The sequence below is a fragment of the Epinephelus moara genome, chromosome 1 (genome assembly GCF_006386435.1).
Source record: "Epinephelus moara isolate mb chromosome 1, YSFRI_EMoa_1.0, whole genome shotgun sequence".
Lineage (NCBI taxonomy): Eukaryota > Metazoa > Chordata > Actinopteri > Perciformes > Serranidae > Epinephelus > Epinephelus moara.
The window spans coordinates 3,306,123-3,328,817 of record NC_065506.1 but is presented as its reverse complement, the minus strand read 5'-3'; the positions used below and the strand labels follow the sequence as shown (position 1 = coordinate 3,328,817).

The following is a 22,695-nucleotide window of genomic DNA, read 5'->3' as shown; positions in this document are numbered from 1 at the left end:
GAGTGGGAGATGGTTGACCAAGACAGACAGCAGAAGAGTCAGGGGGGGGATGGGCAGGGCCAGTAGTGTCAAATCTGTTAAAAAACAGATTCAGTTCATTGGCCCTGTCCATGCTGCCTTCAACTCCTCTGTGGTTGTTGGTCCTGAAGCCAGTGATGGTCCTCATTCCACTCCAGACCTCTCTCATGTTGTTCTGCTGGAGTTTCCTCTCCAATCAAATAAACGCAAAAGATGAATTTATGATCTTGACTTTTAGATTGATTTCTTTCAAATCAGTGCTGCACTGCTACAACAGTGTGGTCTGAAACAATGATTCAGAGGTAGGAGACAACTTCAAAGCCCTTATTCTGTCAAATATAGTTTGTTTGTTTGTTTGTTTTGAAAGGATTACAGTGTTCCAGATGAGAAAGTGCAGTTACTGTAATATAATTTTTATTACTTACTGATGTCCATTGATCCCAACTTAATGCAACAGCATTTGCACTTTTCAGGAGTTACAGTTTAGTTGCTTTCTTTGATTCATACAGGTCATATATGTGTGAAACTGTTGTTCCCTATGACAGTAAGACATCAATCAATCAATTAATCAATCAATCAATTTTATTTATAAAGCCCAATATCACAAATCACAGTTTGCCTCACAGGGCTTTACAGCATACGACATCCCTCTGTCCTTAGGACCCTCACAGCGGTTGACTGGTTACAACATGCCAACCTGAGGATGCCGCCTTCATGCATAATATACTTGTGTGGTGTTGTGTCTGTGTCACTCTGCAGTTACACCTCCAAAACACAGCAGTGGAGTTTCTGTGAAGTGCAGCAAAGTTTGACTGATTGAAAAACACACTGAACACACATTAAACATGGCTTATTGAAGACAATTTGAAAAACAAGTACAAGTTTTTCTCATATTATTACTGTAGGGATGCCCACATTTCCCATCATGCATTCTGGTGTAGCATCCATCCAGGGACTGCCGTAGGGTGGGCTTCAGGGTCCAGCTTTCACATCCATATAGAAGAACGGACTCTATGGTCACAGAGATGAAGCTGAGCTTGGTATGCTGGGAGAGGTTGGACTTTCACACACTGGCCATTGCTGTTCAGAGGCTTCCATGCTTGAGCCTTCCTCACTTTAAAGTCCTGCTCTGTCGAGTTGTTCCAGGTCTGTTAGGACTGCTGTTGCGAGTCATCTGGACCTCGTTGGTGTTATAGTGAGGCCGAGTACCTGTTCTCGTCCACTGATGGCCTGCCTGAGCGCATAGTCCAGGACTATCATGAAGAGGAAGGGGGTGAGGGTGTCCCCTTGCAAAATCCCTGCCTGGATGTCAAACTCCTTGCTGTTGCCATCTAGGTTGGGAGGGACACTGAAGACACACTCATTACGAGTCTATGTATTGAATCAAATGCTTTTTTGAAGTCAACAAAACACAGGACTACTGTCAGGTTGTTCTTTATCAACTCCTCAATGTTTGTCCTCAAGGCCAAGATCTGGGTAATGTGGAGTAAGTGTTTATGTGAATAGGATGGCTTTACATGCCAAAGGGAATTCTGGGCTGTTGGTATTCAGACTGTACTGTGTGCCTCATGTTGCTGCTAATTAAAGACACATGTGAAGAGATACTCCAGTGTGATAATTTCTCAGTTACAAATGATGACACGACATGGTGTCAGAAGTGGGATAGAGGGAACTTCCGGTGGTGCGCTGCATGGTATTACAGCTTGAGAACAGAGCTACGGTACCAACCTTAAATTTCCCCTAATTCAAGAACTTTTATCCATTCAAACTGATACACATTGACGCAACAATGAACGGGGACAAAAACAAGAAAGGAGGATATGGGTTGCGAAACACGTTTGAACGGGAAATCGACAAAGAAGTCGCTGTCAGCGAAGCCTAAACAGGACAAGATGGAGGCCACGGAGAAAGCGAAACTTTGAACTCGATTCGCAAAGTGGTGGGTGATGCCGTGGCTACGGGGATGGCAGCACTCCAGGTTGAACTGAAAAAAGACCTTTCTGATTTCCGCTCGTGTTTTCAGGACGATATCAAAAAACAGATTTCAAAACAGAAATCAATCGGAAAATACAAGACGCAACAAGTCAGATAGAAGGACCGGTGAAGCGTGTGGGAGAGATTTCGGCCGCGCTTTGGAAAGCAGAGCTAAATGGTAAACAAACATGGCACCACACCGGTAAGGTAAGACAACACGTTTACATGTCATTTTCTATATGTTCTCTGACATTTATCCTAACGATATGAGGCGGTCTTTTTGGAAAAAAAAGCTTATTTAGTGGACTAACTTTGCACTTGAAGTATGCCCGTTCACTTACGTTTTAACAGGTCTGACACTACTATGCGCCCCGGCTGTATCTAGGCTAACGGCTAACATGCTAACTATTATTTTTATGTCACTAGTCACTTGAAACAAAATTAGGACGATAGGAGACAGGTTGAAATAAACCGAAATTTCCCTTTAAGGAGAATGGAATATGGTTCCAGACCCCGTTAACGAGAATGCACGTCTTCTTTGAAACGGGCACCGTTCTGTACAACAAGACAGCGCAAGCAGCGGAGGATCTGCGGAAACCAGGATTCAACGTGGGTGAGCTCACCTGCAGGAGCAGGAGCAAGGACATATCGGAGGAATCGCTGGCCCGACTCCTACCGTGGGAGATGACCGAGACCCGGCGAGGTGGAGACATGGACCGGTTCCAGCGGCAGATCCGAAAGAAGCTACAGGAGTACCGCAGGATGGACCCGGCAGCTGCCCGGCAGGGGATGACAGATGAGTGAGCGATTTATTCTCAACTCCTCATTATTGGATTATAATTGCGGTGAGATGTTTTCTCCTCGTTTTCTTATAAGAAACAAAAACAATATAACGTATTTTTTCTTTCAATTTTTTATTTTGAATCTGGATTCAAACATGCTCCTTCTATCGCACTGGAATAGACTATTGGCACTGAACCGTGTCCAATCCTTTCTTTTTCTTTTCTTTAACGAATAATGAAGGCTGATACCTACGGACTACAGAGAGCCAAAAGACTCTTTTTTTTTTTTTTCCTGCAACCGAGGGGCCCCACCTTGTGGCTAGCCCCCACTCATTGTCGAAGGCGTTATGGTACCATTTTTGTTGGAAGCTCAGTTCAATGTTCTGTGTTATAGTTCTTTGGGGTTTTTTGTTTTACCCTACTGTGTTTACTTTTTGAGGTCTGGGATGTTACAGGTGCAATGTTTCGAAAGTACAACATGCTCTCTTTGAATGTAAACGGGCTAAATAATCCTATCAAAAGAAGTAAAATGATATCTAAAATAAAAAAGGAAAGGATAAACATAGCATTCTGGCAGGAAACTCATCTTTCTGGTGTTGAACATGAAAAACTAAAAAAATGGGCTTTAGAAATACTTACTTTTCATCATATAAAAATGGCAAAGAATCTCAAATTCAGTCAGGTTTGAACTCATATCTGAAATAAGTGATAGAGAGGGCAGGTTTGTCCTGATAAAGGGGAAAATAGACCAAAAAGAGGTGACACTATTCAATGTTTACGCTCCCCCAGGAAGTGATACATCTTTTTATAAAAAGGTGTTTGGTCTAATTGCAACGGAAACATACGGGACCCTTAACTCATATCGCAGCGGTGCCTGGACAGCGTGACGTGTGTGGTTGTGCTGCTGCCGTGGTCCTGCCAGATGCCTCCTGCTGCTGCTGCTGCTGCCATCATTAGTCATTAGTCANGTGAGGCAAATTGTGATTTGTGATATTGGGCTTTATAAATAAAATTGATTGATTGATTGATTATCTGTGCGGGAGATTTCGATATGCTTCTTAATCCTTCATTAGAACGAGTTCAATTGAAAAACGTATAAACAAGGTACTTAATGACCTGGGACTGATTGATGTATGGCAGTTCATGCATGGTTCAGACCCAGGATATACATTTTATTCGGCACGACATAGAGTTTATTCAAGAATAGATTATTTATTTATGTATAACCAGGATCTACACAGATTAAAGAACTCTAGAACAGGCCAGAGGGACATTTCAGACCATTCGGGGGTTTATTTCACATTACATTTAGATGGTAGACCGCGAAAAACATTGTGGAGGTTAAATACAGGCATGTTGAATGATCCCGCTTTCATAAGCTCGATGGTGTCAGACCTAAGCGAATATTTACAGGATAATGATAAACCCTAGTATGTTATGGGACGCAGCTAAAACGGTTCTTAGGGGGAAGATCATAGCCAGGATGGCCATGTTGAAAAAGATAAAAACCCAAAAGCTGTCTAAACTGCAGGAAAAATTGAGAGATCTAGAACAAGCTCACATTGTATATAAAGATCCTTCGATTATACACCAAATTAGAACCGTTAAGCAGGAAATAGATAAATACTAAGTGAAGAAGTTGAGAAAAATATAAGGTTTATGAAGCAAAGATACTATGAGGCAGGCCCCAAAGCGACAAAACTGCTAGCTTGGAGGCTTAGAAAACAACAGGCAGAAAATACTATCTATAAGATCAGAGACCCTGTTACAAATAAACCTACCAGCAGTCTGGAGGGCATACAAAAAGCGTTTGAATCATACTATAAATCTTTATACTCTCAACCAGACCAGGTTAATAGACACACAATTGCTGAATTCCTGAATTCCTTAGATCTCCCTACTCTTGGTAGAGAAATTAACAATAACCTTGTCTCACCAATAACATTGGAGGAAATAAGTATAGCTATTTCAAGTCTGAACTCTAACAAATCACCTGGTACTGATGGGTTACCCCCAGAATGGTACAAATCCATGAGAGAACACCTGCTCCCTTTACTGGAGACCTGCTTTAATTACATTCTAAAAGAAGGCTCTCTCCCACCCTCCTGGAGGGAGGCCTTTATTTCGGTTATCCCCAAAGAAGGAAAGGATAGGATGGACTGTAAGGGATACAGACCTATCAGTGTTTTAAACACGGATTATAAACTGTATGCCAGCATCTTAACAAAGAGGATGGAAACTGCAATGCCTTTTCTAATAGATGAGGATCAAACAGGATTTATGAAAAACAGACAAACCCAAGACAATATAAGAAGAGCCCTGCATATTATTGAACAGATAAATAAGGACAAAGTTAGCTCTATCATTCTCAGTTTAGATGCTGAGAAAGCTTTTGACTCAGTTGGGTGGGAATTTCTCTATTTAGTAATGAACAGATTCGGCTTAAGTGAAGATTTTATACATTGTGTCCAGGCACTTTACTCCTCCCCTACCGCAAGAATAAAGGTGAATGATAGCCTTTCTAACTCAATAACTTTGCAACACGGTTGTAGGCAGGGGTGCCCCGCTAGTCCTAGTCTTTTTAATTTATTCATTGAACCTCTGGCCCAAGCACTCAGACAAGAGACAGAATTAAAGGGTATCTCCATAGGGGGAGTGGAATATAAAGTGGGCTTGTACGTGGATGATGTATTGGTCACAATCATGGAACCAGCCTCAGGCCTGCTGCTATTAATGAAAATGCTGGAAACATATGGGTCATACTCAGGATATATCCTCAACGTACACAAAACCCAGGTTTTGATATTTAACTACACTCCCATACAAGAACTTACAGCAAAGTATAACTTCAACTGGCATTCATCCCACGTCAAGTATTTGGGAGTAAATTTACCCAACAACCTGATGCAGCTATTTGCTATTAACTATAATGGTATTAACAAAAAAATATATGATGACCTCAATGGGTGGGGCTTGCTCCCTCTTGACTTTGGCAGCAGAATCAGATCGGTTAAAATGAATATTCTTCCCAGATTATACCTTTTCCTATCACTCCCAATAGAAATTCCACAGAAACAATTTAGAGAATGGAACAAGCAAATTTCACGATTTATATGGGATAAGAAGAGACCAAGGGTCAAATTCTCTACCCTCCAGCTGCCGGAGGAGAGGGGGGGCATGGGCCTCCCATCTTTAAGGGATTATTATTTATCTGCTCAGTTGAGATCGCTTGTATATTGGTGTAACTCATCTTATACTGCTAAATGGAAGACCATAGAGTTATCTTTAATAGATACACCAATACAGTCAATTCTTGGACATGCAGACAAGGAAAAGGAATTATTACAGACAGAGAGTCAATGGGTAAATCTTTCTCTGAAAGTATGGGTAGAAGTGGTCAAACATTTCCAACTCCAAAATGAGGTTGAACTGCTCAGATGGCCAGCATACGACCCCAATTTTATACCAGCACTGCAAGATCATAGATACAGACAATGGACCTATCTTGATATCACCTCTATATGCACTATCGTTAAAAACTGGGAGCTTAATAGCTTTGATAATCTATGTCAGACATATGGGTTAGATGGGCAAGACTTCTACAGGTACTTACAGCTTCGTGATTATTTCTGGAAAAAGGTGAAGGGTCCTAACCCAATAGAGCCACCAATGGTTATTCAAATATTTATTAATGCATATAACTCAGAAAGTAATAAACATCTCATAAGCAAATTATACTTTGGTATCACATCATTGAAGAAGGACAACACAGACTACATAAAGCAGCGATGGGAAAGGGAGCTGGACATTGAAATATCTGCGGACATGTGGCTGAATGCCTGGAAAACACAGTCATCCTCCACCAGTTCCCTGACCTGGAGAGACTTCTGTTGAAAGAACTTGATTCGGTTCTTTATTACTCCCAAACAGAAGGCTAAACAAACTGGTAATCAGCCAACTTGCTGGAGGGAATGTGGAGAAACGATGGCGGATCATACCCATGTTTTTTGGACCTGTCCATCTATTCAGACCTTCTGGATGGATGTAGGAACAATAATTTCAAATATACTGGGTTTTAGTATCAGCCCAACCTTTACATCTCTTTATTTTGGTCATATTCCTGATGGACTGTGCAAAGATGACATTTACCTATTGAAGATCTTGCTGGCAGCAAGTAAAAAGGCCACTACAAAATGTTGGCTCAAAAAAAAACAGTCCTACTACAGGCCTTTTTGTTAGTATTGTTAAACACCTACATCTCCTAGAACAGATGACCCACTCCATACGACTCCAAAAAGAACTGGGAAAAAAACGGTGGGAAAAATGGTGTATTTATTTAGCCAATGAGACAGACACTTCATAACGACTGTTCTCTGTGTGACATTACACTGTAAAGATGCTAAATTTGCCTTGAGTCGCTATTCATCCCATGACCTCATATGTTCGTTCTGTATTGTGTTTTGTTTACTCCTGACAATATAAAAAATACTCATAAATAAAAAGTTTAAAAAAGAAGTGGGATAGAGTATCCAGAGAAGGTCACCTTTAAAAAAGAAGTGGGATAGAGTATCCAGAGAAGGTCACCTGCGTCTGAGAGAAGCCTGTCAAAAAAGAGAGAGAAGAAAAAAAAAAAAGTCAACGAGCTGCTGCTAATGGATGGAGCAGCAGAGGGAGACGCAGCCGCGCGAGGCAGACAGGTACCCGCTCCCGGACCGAGTGCTACTTTCAGCATACAGCCACCGGAGCCGTTTGACTTCACAAAACCCCTGGAATGGGAGAAATGGATCAGGAGGTTTGAGCACTTTCGGCAGGCTAGTAATCTCCACACAACCACGGATGAAAACCAGGTAAACACCCTCGTGTACTGTATGGTTGATGAAGCGGATGACGTGCTGAAAGGACTGAACTTGTCCGACGTGCAGCAAAAGCAATATGCCTCAGTAAGAGATGGATTTCACAGCTTCTTCATTGTTAAGAAAAACGTGATATGTGAAAGAGCACGTTTTAATATGTGAAAACAAGGAGAAAATGAAACTGTGGACTCATTTTTGACTGCTTTATACACGTTGGCTGAGCATTGCAACTACGGAGCATTACATGAGGAGCTGGTAAGAGACAGGCTAGAAGTAGGACTAGCAGACCTGCATCTGTCGGAGCGCATGCAGTTGGATAAAGATCTAACGCTGGCAAAAGCGATTGAGATGGCAAGACAGACAGAAGCAGTGAAACAGCAGCAGAGCAACCTGTGCGGGGACACAGTGAGTAAAAAGAGAGACAAGCTCAGTGGACAGAATAATGAGTAAAGGCAAACTGTTTCAGAAAAAGAAGAAACACAACCAAGGTGATAAGCCTAGCCAAGGGCGCACAGAGAAAAACAGACTGTCTGAATGTTTCAAATGTGGGAAAAGTCCCTCACATCCAAAAACACAGTGTCCAGCTAGTGATGAAACTTGTCCCTCATGCGGAAAAAAAGGACACCACAAATGAGTGTGTACATCATCAAGAACTGTGCATGAGGTACGGGAAGAAGATGATAGCATATTCCTTGGCACAATAGCAGCACTCAGCTTTACTCAGCAGACCACTTAGTGAAGAGCTAGGGCTGGTAGCTCAAGTGGGCAGCATCGACACAGAGACAATGAAAAGCAGATATCCAAAGTTGTGCATTGGCCTTGGTCTAATGCGGCAGCCTTACAACATCAAACTGAAGCCTAATGCGGTGCCATTTTCTCTAAAGACTCTGTGACGGGTACCCCTCCCATTAATGCCCAAAGTCAAGAGAGAACTTGAACGCATGGAGAGGATTGGAGTCATCAGTAGAGTGGAAGAGCCTACTGATTGGTGCTCAGGCATGGTGGTGGTACCTAAAAAGACAGCTGACCCTCGCATATGTGTCGACTTCACCAAGCTCAATGAGTCAGTACCGAGGGAAAAGTATATACTCCCCTCTGTTGAACAGACTCTTGGTTCATTAACTGGTGCACGTATCTTCAGCAAGCTTGACTGCAACAAGGGCTTGTGGCAAATCCCGCTAGCAGTGGAGTCCGCCAGGATAACAACCTTAATCACACCTTTTAGCCGTTATCATTTCAATCGGCTGCCGTTTGGGATAGCTTCTGCACCTGAACATTTTCAGAACCAGATGACAACAGAGGTTACCAAGGGGTTGGAGGGCATAGTCTGCCATATGGATGATGTTCTGATCTGGGGGCGCTCACAAGAAGAGAATGATTTAAGGCTCCATGCAGTCTGAAATGTGAGCTGTCACGGAGAGAAGTTAAATTCTTGGGCCACATAATCTCAGAGGCAGGAGTTCAATCTGATCCAGCCAAAACAGCGGCAGTCAGAGAAAGTGAAAGTCAGCTGGGACAATCCCATAGCTTGCAGAGAAAGATAAACCTCTCAGAGACTTACTCTTAAAGAAGAACCACTGGTTCTGGGGAGTTGACCAGGATAAAGCCTTTAGCCGCCTGAAGGAGGAGCTAACACACACGCCCATGCTAGCCCGTATGACCCAAATAAGGACACCAAAGTGTCAGCAGGCCAGGGCTCGACAGTGCGAGCGTTTCACTCGCATTTGCGACTAAAAATAGGTGTGTGCGAACTGTAAAAAATATTTAGGGGCACATGTGCGCATAAAAAAAATCAGCCGAAGCAGCCTATATTTTTGTCAATTAAAAAATATGATAATCTAATGTTGGAGGAACTCCAGCCGCCTTCCCTCTTCCCTCATCCCCGTGTGACGCGGTTATGGGCGGTTTTCCAAGCCACTGTCGGCACAATGAATATCATGCGCGACGCCAAGGGTAGCGGTGCCGCTTTGTCAGGCGTTGCTGCCCTCTCCATAGACAAACAATGGGACAGCCAGCGCAAAGCGGTTTTACAGCTGATCATGTGTAGAGGCCTTTAGGGACCGTTCGCCACGGTACCGCTGCTGGGCAGGGTGGAAATAAAGCCCTTTTCACACAGAAAAGCGCAGACCTCCGCCGACGAACCCATTCATTGTGTGTGTGCTGAGCAGCGCGCGCTGCCAGCCTGCGCTCGAAATGAAATTTTTTAAATTTCACCGCAACGCGCTGTGACAACACCTCGGCACCGCACATCCAATAGCAGAGAAGAGCCTGAAGTAGACCCGAAAGCGGTCACCATGGAGCTGTAGCTCCTGAACGAGCCTGTACTCCCCCAAATCCTGTCCTCTGCGCCCTACCCTGCGGTGGGCGCCGCGAAAGCTCTGTGTGAAAGAGGCTTCAGTCCTGCAGAGTTTCAGAGGACCTGGAGAATGTTTTAGGAAAGTAATAACATTATATAAGATAATCATATTGCAAAGATAATATATATAAGATAATAACATTAAAGACAAAATTAAATTGCAATACTTGATGATTTTACCTTTATGTACATTTTGTATACAAATTCATTAAACAATTTTGCTTGTAAATGTCTATTTGCATCACGTTTATTACGGAAAACACATTATTTGATCAATTTACATTGTGCCCCTAAAGTTCTTTGTGCGCTCCTTAATTTTTCAACTTAGGACCACATGTGCTCCTTGGGAAAAAAGTTAGCGTCAAGCCCTGCAACAGGCGCATCCTCTTTTGGATTAGGTGCGGTTTTGCTGCAAAAGTGAAGTGAAGAATGGAGGCCTGTCGCCTATGCTTCACGCTTTCTTTCACCAGTCGAACAGAGATATGCTCAGGTGGAGAAAGAGGCCCTGGGGCTCACATGGGCCTGTTAGCGATTCTTTCTCAGCAAGACTTTCTCATAGGCCAACACTTTGAACTGGGTTTGACCACAAACCTCTGTTGAGTCTCCTGGGGGCCCAAGTTTTTGACACCCTACCCCCACGGATACAGCGTTTCCGGATGAGACTCATGAGATACGCCTACACGATCTCCCATGTCCCTGGAAAGAACCTTTGGACAGCAGATACACCGTCCTGCGCACCACTGCCGATAGACTCATCGGCTGCAGACAAAGAGCTCACGGAGAGCACAAATATATATGTGGACAGGATCATGGAAAACCTGCCAACGAGGGCTTCCTACCTGGACAATCTCAGAAAACATCTCAAAATAGACAGGGTGTGCTCCAAGGTCATGAAAATGTGCCAGGATGGATGGCCGGAGTCCAGCTTGTGTGCAGGGCCTCCTGATAAAGGAGACAAGACTTGTCATTCCTGCAGGCTTAAGAAATTATGTCGTCAGTAAGCTGCATGAGGGGCATCAAGGTGTGGCTAAGTGCAGGGAGCGTGCGCGGCAGAGTATGTGGTGGCCTGGCTTGAGCCAGCAACTGAATGAGCTTGTTTTGAACTGTGGAACATGCATTAAAGAACGCACTAACCACACAGAGCCACTGATCCCAACAGATCTCCCAAAGAGACAATGGCGGAAGTTAGGAGCGTATCTGTTCACACTGAAAGGGAAACTGTACCTGCTGGTGGTGGACTATTACTCGAGGTATGTAGAAATAGCTAACCTTAACCACACAAAGTCCACCAACATTATAGTCCACCTTAAATCCATGTTTGCACACCATGGAGTGCCTGAGACTTCAATGGCTGACAACGGGCCACAATTCTCAAGGAGTAACATTTCAGCCTTTGCTGCAGCATATGGATTTAGGCATGTGACCAGCAGTCCACGATACCCAAAAAGCAACTGTGAGGCTGAACGGGCGGTACAAACTGTAAAAAACCTGCTCAATAAGGCCAGAGATCCTTACCTTGCTTTGCTGGCATATCGTGTCACTCCACTCCAAAACGGATTCAGTCCAGCTCAACTGTTGATGGGACACCAGCTTCGTTCCACTGTGCCGACCCTCCCATCCCTGCTGAACCCTGCACTCCCAGACAGCACAGTTGTCATCTCAAAGGAGAAAGAGAGGAGGAGTGCGGATCAAAAATGCTTCAATAAGCGTCACCGAGCGCAAGAGCTCAGCTGCCTCCCACCTGGAGAACAAGTGTGGGTGACGGATGCTAAAGTGACGGACTGTGGTGGGTGAACACTCAGCGTCACGTTCGCACATGGTGGATGTGCCTCATGGTACTGTTCGCAGGAACCGTCATCACCTTATTCCTCTGGACAATCCTGAGAGCACACAAGACACTCATACAGCAGTACCATCACACACAGTGGTGTCTTCCCCAAAACAGCCAACACGTAAACCAAGTCCAGATTCCACTACAGTCAAAACCAGATGTGGCAGGGTAGTGGTGAAACCAGACTGGACTTAATTGGACTAAATAAAAGACTACATGTTAAAGAAAAAAAACATAAACAAAACAATGCTAAAGTTCCTATGATGTGAGAATACCTCAGATAGTCTTGTTGCCTGAGAAATGTTAATGTTTGTTTATTTGCAGGGAAAAGAAAAAAAGTTTTGAGTTTATGGCTATGTTCATAACAGGTAAAACACACTAAAGTTACTGATGTTTTGGCATACTCAAAAGGGGAGATGTGGAGTAAGTGTTTACGTGAATAGGGTGGCTTTACGTGCCGAAGGGAATTCTGGGTTGTTGGTATTCAGACTGTACTGTGTGCCTCACGTTGCTGCTAATTAAAGACACGTGTAAAGAGATACTCCGATAACACGACAGGTAACAGTGGCTCACCCCTCTCTGACGCCATTTTGGTTCTGTCTCAAGTGAGGGTCGATGGTTTGTAGTTTGAAGTTTACTGTTTCAAGTTCCAAAATACAAATGTCACTTTTTGCTACATGGTGATTTATTCTAGTTATTATCATTTTTGTGTTGGTTATAATTTACACCATTAGTAAGTTGGGTGTTATACTATAAGAGGCCAACTGTATTTTCCCATTGAAGTTTGAGCATGGGAGCTTGAGTATCCCATGTATAGAAATGTTTTAAAAAAGCACCTAGATCTAATTTTTTTCATTTAATTTCTGTCACTTTTCACTTCCAAAGTGGGCCACCAATGAATTTTGAAAAATGAGTCAGCTACACAAAAGGTCAGGGGCATCACCATTATTTTCATCAATGCACCTGTGTGAAGTGATGTTACGATGAAGGGACAAAATAACAGCACACAATTAATGCAATTTGCGATTTGTGCTTAAACCTTAATCGCATCACAATTACTGCATCTACACTAGACAGTCCTAGTAATAAAAAATGTAAAAAAGGTCAAATTCATGCGCTAACTTGCTGTGCATGCATCTTACAAGACTTACTTGGATGTTTGGGTTCTATGGCAACCCGTACAATGGGTGTAGCTTCAAAGTTGAGAGGGGTGAAGGGAGGGCAGGCAGGGGAAGTTGACAGAGTGGCTGATTTCAAAACACATTCCTCCAGACCTGCGATACCTGATAGGAGAAAGAGGAGAAAAACATCAATACATAACAATAACCAACATTATAGTAAGTTTAGGGTATGACCAGTGATAGGAACAAATATATAAAGATCAAAGAGCAAAACAAATGGAAGAGTCAATTTTTATTTTATTTATCTATGTTTTTATTTATTTATTTTTTTATGCCATCATTTTAGCGGGCTAGAGATTGTGCACCTTCAGGGCTTAGCCCTCACTTCTGTAGAAGAGTCTGGGGGATCCTCCCCCAGGAAAGTTTTATTTGAATTTATAGATTCAGATTATTAATACGAAATATAATCAACTAATAAATGATGATGTATTTTAATAGATTAAATGACCCAACAGTAAATAAAGTCATTAAAATGAGTTCCACCTTTATCAGCTGCAACATTAAAGTAATGAAAACATTAATGAATCAATAATTAAAATCCAATAATATAGCCTCAAGCAGCAATTCCAGGCTTCAGGCCAGCATGGGCCTTTAAAACTTGGAAGCTGGGTAGAATCAAGACCTTTGACAGTTTACAACATTAAAGATACCCTAGAGGTTTTATGATGATCGGACAGATGCTTATTAAGTTATATATCCAAATCTTTACTGTAACACATTCTTCTTTGATAACACTTTTACTTATTTTTGGTCAATTGCAGAAACATTTTGGGGACATGCTGTAATGGCTTAGTTAAAAATACATGTGTCGACCTCACCAAGCTCAATGAGTCAGTACGGAGGGAAAAGTATATACTCCCCTCTGTTGAACAGACTCTTGGTTCATTAGCTGGTGCATGTATCTTCAGCAAGCTTGACTGCAACAAGGGCTTGTGGCAAATCCCGCTAGCAGTGGAGTCCGCCAGGATAACAACCTTAATCACACCTTTTAGCCGTTATCATTTCAATCGGCTGCCGTTTGGGATAGCTTCTGCACCTGAACATTTTCAGAACCAGATGACAACAGAGGTTACCGAGGGGTTGGAGGGCACAGTCTGCCATATGGATGATGTTCTGATCTGGGGGCCCTCACAAGAAGAGAATGATTTAAGGCTCCATGCAGTCTGAAATGTGAAAAATATCTACAGAGTTCGGTAATGTTTGGACAAACTGTCATTAATTTATGGCAAAACTGTGCAAAATGCAAAAGCATTTGTTTGGAACTGGTGGCACCCCACATATCCTGCAAGTTCTGTGATGATTAGACAAACTCACTGTTCAACTCTTCATCAATTGCTGCTGCTGGTCTGTCTCTCTCTGTCCCTCTATTTTAAGAAAGGGTTTTTGCACACTGAGGGCCGAATTCACAAAGAATGAACTGCGGCCGCTGATAGCACCTTGAATTGCACTTCACTTGCACCCGCAGTTTGCTCCGTCTTAACGTCCTATTCACAAAGGATATTGCGCTAATGATATACCAGCGCAAACACGCCCACAACGTTTGGCAGCTGAGTGCAGTTTGCCCCTGATTGCAATTAGCCACATGGCAAAGTATAAATGCTGGTTTTGCGCCAAGAACACCGTGGCAGAACAATGGCAGACTTTGTTTGGGAAAGTACTGAATACTGTATACCCTCACGTAGTGATGTCTGCTGGTGAGTCAGTCTAACAGTGTCGGATGGGTTGAGGCTGTGGATTTGACCAAGTTTGACCACTTTATCACTATTCCCTCTCACTTGTAGCTGTTTTTTCATTATCTTTTGAATTTAATATGAATTATGGAACCGTTTTTGTTCACGTTTGTTTCCCCCATTTTGTAAAATAAATTATTGAAAGTTGCTTTTGAAGTGCGTGACAGAAGTGAAGACTGTCACCTGTTCAACGCATCAATATCTTCGGATGCCATTAAAGTAATAATGATTATAATAATAATGTCAAAATATTATTTACAGACTGATTTAACAGACGATCACTGCTGCCACGATCACTGGATAGTCTGGGCGAGAGGCTTCCACAGAGGAGCGCCCAGTTTGCACCAGCTTTAGTCTGGGCGAGAGGCTTCCACAGAGGAGCGCCCAGTTTGCACCAGCTTTCTAAAGACGTTATTTACTTCACTCAAACTGTGTGTGGCTATTAGCGCTGGTGTTAGTGAATTAGACGTTGTTTATCAATGAGGCTCATTTCCATAGAAAGGGACAATTTTTGCGTCAAATATATGCATATTACCTCATTTAAATACGTGCAAATAACACCAGAGCACCGAGACGCAATCTGCTTGGCAGCGCAGTTAGTGGAGCATTTCACCCTCTGCGCGTGCTTTGTGAATTAGACGGTATCTGTTTGCTCCATTTTCACCGGTTTAGCGGCCGCAAAAGCCACACAATCCTTTTGTGAATTCGGCCCTGAGTTTTCAACAATAGAAAAATGAATAAGTAAGTTGCTGTTGTAGTTAATTTTGGAGCTACACCATAACGTATGCAACATGATTTCTGACAGAGAACATTCGGTCAGATCAGTATTACTCTGCATCTGATGTTGTGTTTTGGCAACAACATTAAGTACCAGACTCCCTTAAAAAAGTACTGAAAATTGTTAGGGGAAACTTTATAAACTAGGTGAAATACTGTCAGTGACACATTCTTAATTATTTGTTCCCTCCTGTAAATTCAGCTGCTGCCGGTGTGAGGTTTGTACAGAGAAAATAATAGTGGCAGTTGCTTTAAGGTGCCCAATTTGGCATCGGTGTATTTTGGCCTTAACGTCACTTTGTTGGGAGGACAGCTGGGCTTGGCTCACGGACCACGGCTATGGAAATCTGCGGAGCTCACAGGAGAGAGAGAGAGAGAGGCTGTGCTGCTATCTGCTGACTGACTTTACTCTGAGCAGCAGCAAATTGCTAATTTGCTAAGGGGGTTTGAAAAGTTGCCAAGTTCAGTGAGAAAATCCCCAAGTTGGCAACACTGTGTGTATTTATATTTTTATATTTTGACATTGACCAAAAAAAAAAGACCTGTGGCTAAAGCCAAAAAGCCAGAACCTAAACATGCCCCTGCATCATAGGATAACTGACTCAGTCATAAACATGTTAGCTTTCATTGCTTCAGTGGCTACTACAACTACTACTGCACAATTACTACTACTGCACTTACACAACCATCTCTGTACTGTGCAATATGCCTGCACAAAACATCCAACATATTGCAGAATCAAAGCTTAGGCAAATACATGCTGTTCTGAAAGCAAGACAAGGTGCAATATGTCTCTACAAAGTGTACTGTAGGTGTGGTCTTTGAAGTTTATCAATTTTTTACTGACTGACAATTGGTAAAAATTAAATGGTTCTTCAAGGGGCTATTTAGCCCTGTTTTTACCATGCAGTCTTGTAAGGTTAAGTTCAGTTTGGTACACATTTTTTTTATTTCCATTGTGAAAAGTTGTGGATGGTACCAATGGAACTATTCCTAACCATCCCCATTTTTGGTCACCCCTCTGTTGGGGTACCTAGCACAGAGATCTGGTACTAAAAGTTGGAGCTAGAAACACTGCAGTCCATTTACAAATGCTGCAGCTCCTCAAGACCCAAGAAAAGTTCCCATGTCTTGCTGCCCAACTGCTGGCATGTTCATAATTGTCATGGGATGCAACCTAGATCTGGTCTGATTAACAAAGTAGTGCAAACCATTGCCTGGGCACTGTGCTTTGGCATGTGACTGAAACGGGACAATAACACTTTATATGGGTAATCCAAAACAACAAGTTGTTGAAAATAGCATGATTATATTGTTTAATATATTGAATTAAAGAGGTCCTCAATTTTTTGCCTGAAACACAGCCTAACCATCAATCAATAAATAATTTATTTATTACATTAAATAATACAAGGTAAGCTCCAGTGAAATGTGATCCCATCAGCTTATTTAACTCTAACTTATTTAGTCCTTTTTGCGTCTTCTTACATTCTTGGCTTCTGCTTTATAATTGTCCATGTTTCCAGATGGTTCTAATAATCCATGGTTTCTGGTTCAATCAATCAATTCAACCAATTTTATTTATAAAGCCCAATATCACAAATCACAATTGTGGCACACAAAGCTTACAACAACATTACTGAAAGTAATAATATTATAATTATGATTCTGGCTATTGTGGTACAATATGTTGAAAGTAAATATTAATATCTGATAGTATATGTATGTGACAATAATCATATGTGTATAATAACAGTAGAACTATGACTAATGATAACAGCAGCAGCAGGAGGCATCTAGCAGGACCACGACAGCAGCACAACCACACACGTCACACTATCCATGCACCGCTGCAATATAAGTTAACCTGCGAGATAGTGGAGCACAAAGGCTCCGGAGAAGAAGCCGAGTTAGTGACATGCAGTATGGCCGAGTTAGCAAGATGCAGTAACAGGACGAGAGCGAGAGAGAGAGAGAGAGAGAGAGAGAGAGAGAGAGAGAGAAGGAGAGAAGGTGCCCGATGTATTATAGGAGGTCCCCCGGCAGACTAGGCCTAAGTCAGCCTAACTAGGGGCTGGTACAAGGCAAGCCTGAGCCAGCCCTAACTATAAGCTTTATCAAAGAGGAAAGTCTTCAGTCTAGTTTTAGATGTGGAGACGGTGTCTGCCTCCGGACCGCAACAGAATGATGATACCACAGGAGAGGAGAGTTGTGGAATAATTTATCTTTTAACGCATCCCGACCTCAATAAGACGGCTGTATGGTCACTCCTCCCAAACACAGGTAGCGCTGCACTGCAGCCACCGCTGAACAGTGTATAGCAGTGTCCCACGGCAGGAACAGGACAGCAGCTCACATTCCCACCATCACACCAGTCCCTATTTACTGTAAAGCACATTCCTCACCACCTTCTCTCGACTGAGTCCTCTGCTCTGTCAGATCAGCATAACAGTCACCTGTTTGAATGGTGCTGGCCAGGATTTCGCCAAGTCTTGGTGAATCAAAGGGTGTTACTGTTCTGATATCCCTTTAGAAACTCATGTGGCAGTTTATTTCTGTGCAATTGTTAGCCGGATGCTCATTCAGTTGGTGCCCATGCTTCTCCATCTTTTCCTTGATGTTTTCATTTAAAAACTTTGACCTGGGTAGCTAGCAGCTAGCTAGCTAAAGGAAGTCAGCAGGGGGAAGAGTTTTCAGACAGGTGAGTTGAACTCGCAGCCACACACCACTAACGCCTAAAGCCAACCACAAAAAGCACCAACACATGCAGAGCTGACGGAGAGGCGACTTGAGACATGCCCAGGTCATCATTCTTTATCAAGTTCGGATATGATGAAATAAACTGAACAAAAATTAGCCGCTTGATTTTTATGGGCAAGTGCTTTTATGTGTCCAGTGACACTGTAGTTAAGGATATTTGCAAATCAACAATGTATCCACTGAAAAACTATGAAATACTGAAGTCAACAAATCCAAACTCCATTCAGTGCTACAGACTATGTGATACAGTTAAAAGCTCCAGATAAAGCTAATTTTAATTAATTTAATTTTTTTAATTTTATATACTTTATTAATCCCCAAGGGGAAATTCAATTTTTTCACTCTGTTTGTCAATTACACACAGGTCCGAACACACACATGCACAAACAGGACCTATACATGCACTAAGTGGAGAGATGTCAGAGTGGGCTGCCCATGACAGGCGCTCAGAGCGGTTGGGGGGTTCGGTGCCTTGCTCAGGAGCACCTCGGCAGTGCCCAGGAGGTGAACTGGCACCTCTCCAGCTACCAGTCCACGCTCCATATTTTGGTCCGGACGGGGACTTGAACAGGTGACCCTCCGGTTCCCAACCCAAGTCCCTATGGACTGAGCTACTGCCGCCCCAAGTGGACATTGAGTTGATATTGTTTTGTTGAATGACTTCAAACTTAGCTATTAACTTAAAGCAACCCTTACCTTTCTGGAAATTTTACATTTTTCTTTGTTTAGGTGAAAATGCTACTAATAAGCTGATGGCACACTAAAATGTAAGTGAATTCCACCAGAGATGAAAACCCATCATTATACCATTCTCATATGGTTCTAAGAAAACTCCGACCAATCATTGCATTTGGACCGAATGCAATGATTGGTCAGAGTTTTCTCCTGTCCTGTCTGTCTTCCCCACGTGGAGGCCTCCGACTGACGTAACCGCTCGCGTAACATCCCCCCCCACACCCTCCACCCCTGAGTCTGTGAGACAACATGCTAGAAACAGAGAGGCTTGTGGATATAAACTAGTAACAGGGACGCTTGTGGATATAAACTAGTAACCTGAGATGACCATGGTTTCGCCTGGAGCTGTCCCGAAGGGAAGATGCCGGCAGCGCTGTGACAGGACGCAGGAGCCGGGGGAGCGCGGAGGGGTTAGCTCTATGCTAACAGCTAACCCCGTCAAACCAGCTGTTCCCAGCAGCCTTCTGACGAACGTCCGTTCGCTGGACACGAAATGGATTACATCCGACAACGGAGATCCACTAACTGAGGAGTGAGGGACTGTTGCGTCCTTGTGTTCACTGAGACATGGATGAATGGTAACATATAAGACGCCGGTGTTGAGCTAAGGAGGCTAACGCTACACAGAGCAGACAGGGAGGCTGCATCAGCTGTTAAGCTCCGTGGTGTATACACAAACAATTCATGGTACTGTGATGTGTCTTTCTTATATGTTGCACAAATTGTTTTTAAATGTTTTGTTTCTTTTTGCTTGGGGTATGCGATATGTCTGTTCGTTTTTTGTGCTGCGCATAAAAATGACAAAGAAGGTCAGTTCAGTTCATAATGTTATATATGACAACACAGCACCCAGTTGCTAATGGCTAACGTTAGACTACTGTAGCGTAGCCTCTGAAATATTAACGTTATCTTCCTTGTGCATTTCCACTTACTAGTAACGCGCTACTATCTAACGTTAGCACTGTAACCTTATTCTAAAACCCATCAGTCATCACTGACTCCGGTTCAGTTTTAAAACTCCGGGGTTGCATTTGTAACGTTACACTTGCCCTCCTCTTCCGTGTATGTAACGTTACCATGCCAATGCCTACGTCTATCATAGATGTAATGAGGACGTAATGGAGGAGGGGGGAGTTGTGGATGTTCAAATTTTTTCTAAGTGCTGTGTGAAATGCAAGAAAGGTAAGGGTTGCTTTAAGTGTTATCAAGGGTGTAGAATTGGGTCAGGGTGGCAGGAACATATACCTACCAATATCCCGCAAATACTGAATTGTCCCTAGCAATAATACTGTTGTTTGTCAGTGTTAATGTATTTGGTACATTAAATGGTTAACAGATCTTGCTCTCCATTACAAGTCCCGCCTGCCTAATCCAGTATCGCTAATAGGACTTGCTTCTTGGGTTGAAGGAAGCTATCAACACTCAGATGCATCATGATGTGGACGCGGACAATTGTGCATCGATTCACATTGACGATCTAAATATTAATAACGTAATGCTGATGGAACGAAAGAAAAAAAATCAACCGTGAGAGCAGTGTAGCACCCTGACAGTTGACAGCGTGGAAACGCCCGTAATAAACGGGCCCCGGCGCTAAATTTTTAACGAAGCTCCAAAATTATTGGTTCTTTTATCTGTTACTGTTAGCTTACTTTTTTACATTTTGGTGTAATTTATTATCATGTGGCAGCAGCCTCTCCTCCTGCACTCTGTGCGTCGGGGCTGCTGTGCCACTTTTATGCACACAAACACAGAGTTGAGCTGGAACAGTGGAGACAGAGAAATGAAAATAACTTGAGCTGATGACAACTATGCTTGTTACTGTGAGTGCAATAAAACCTCCATGAGGAAAAATTCAATACTTTATCAATTCATCTGCTTAGCATCATGCAAACATATAGAAAAGCTATATTTTTAATCTGCTCTGTCCACAGTCTCTCATCCACCACCATTAATATTATGTTATAAACTAGCACAGAGCGCTTTTCAGCTAATAGCAAATTGTTACTAACAAACTGCAACAACAACTGTTTATGTTAAACAGTTTAGCTTAGTTTACCACATATGTTAAAAAACACCAGAGGTAATGTGACCTGCAGGCAGTGAATCTCCTCAGCAGCAAAGGGAGGAGCAGAGAGGACAGGAGGACTGATACTGACTGATGTCTTTGCTTTTTATTCTTTCTCAGCTTCACTCAGTATTGTGATGTCAGGAATATGACTTATCTTATTGACATTTTAGATTTGTTTCCAGTGAGATACTGAGTCTTCATTGTGACTTTGCTGTTTTAATATTACTGTTGCTGCTCTACAAACAACATTTAGTTATACAATATTCAGTTTTAATTCTGTTCTGATTTTTCCCCCCTTTTTAAAAAAAAATAATTCCTCGTAATATTTACAGTATTGGTTCTCTGAGAATCTCTTTCACATTCTAGCAAAAAATGGTATTGTAACTGAAATATCCCTAATCAAATCGATATTGAATCAAATCAATCAGAAATCCAATTAAATCCTAGTTTAGGAACCAGAGGGTCGCCTGTTTGAGTTCCCGTCTGGACCAAATATGGAATGTGAACTGGTGGCAGGAGAGGCGCCAGCTCACCTCCTGGGCACTGCCAAGGCGCCCCTGAGCAAGGCACTGAACCCCCCCAACCACTCTGACATCTCTCCACTTTGTGCATGTATAGGTCCTGTTTGTGCATGTGTGTGTCTTTCAGACCTGTGTGTTAATGACAAAAAGAGTGAAAAATTGAATTTCCCCTCAGGGGGATTAATAATAAAGTATATATATACATACATATATGTATATATATATATATATATATATATATACATACATATACATATAGATATACATATACATATACATATATATATATATATATACATATATATAAACACCACGCAGCTCCACACTGGTGCAGATAAGCTCCTCTCACATCTCCAGCTAAATCTGAGTGCTGTAGGCAGAGGCTTGTTTATTTACAGACCTCAGTGTATTTCTATTCTTCTTTTCACAGCTCTGTACAAGAAGAGCAATAGATTTACATTCCCTGGTGTTTCAATTTTGTCACTCTCATACAGGAAAATACAGTGGTACAAAGTGTGCCACTGCTCTTGTAATCTGTGTCAGAGCTTTGATTCTCTGCCCGAGCAGGCCTGACCAAGCAGCAACCTTGGAGACTGAAAAATTAAGCTAATGCAGAATAACCAAAAACTGCAGTTCATCAAATGACCACTTGAAGCTGGCTCAAAAACAGTCAGTCCGTTAAAATGTCCAGCTTTACAGCAGAAATAAACATGTTTATAGCCTGGTACAAAAAACAGTTTTGGTTTCTATAGCTAATTTCAACATTTATTCCAACTGTACAGGGTGTGTTTTTTTTGTTTGTTTGTTTGTTTTTTATAACTCACCTGTTTACATTTTATCAAGGCCCAAAGTTATGCATATTTAAGGGCGGGCCTGCTTGATTGACTGGCTGTCTGTGAGGCATCACCACAGTCTGTGAGTCAGATCCACCCCTCCTTCCTCCACAGCTCTACCCTCTCATCCAAATATGGTCATTTCTGGCACCAAAAGACCAAGATAGTGACAGCCGAAATGCAGAACTGAAGGCTTCTAAAGTCAAACCTACCAACAAACCAACGGGTGACGTCACAGTAGCTACGTCCATTGTTTACACGGTCTATGTGCCG

The 22,695-nt window shown here is 42.5% G+C and overlaps 1 protein-coding gene across 1 annotated transcript in view; it reads right to left on the bottom strand.

The window, feature by feature from the left end:
* The window catches only part of efl1 (elongation factor like GTPase 1), a 275,829-nt gene that overhangs the window by 100,460 nt on the left and 152,674 nt on the right, over window positions 1–22,695 (bottom strand). Inside the window, exon 15 of the mRNA XM_050041090.1 lies at window positions 12,966–13,097. Within this exon, the coding sequence (XP_049897047.1) occupies window positions 12,966–13,097 (132 nt within the window). The remainder of the gene's footprint in view (window positions 1–12,965; window positions 13,098–22,695) is intronic.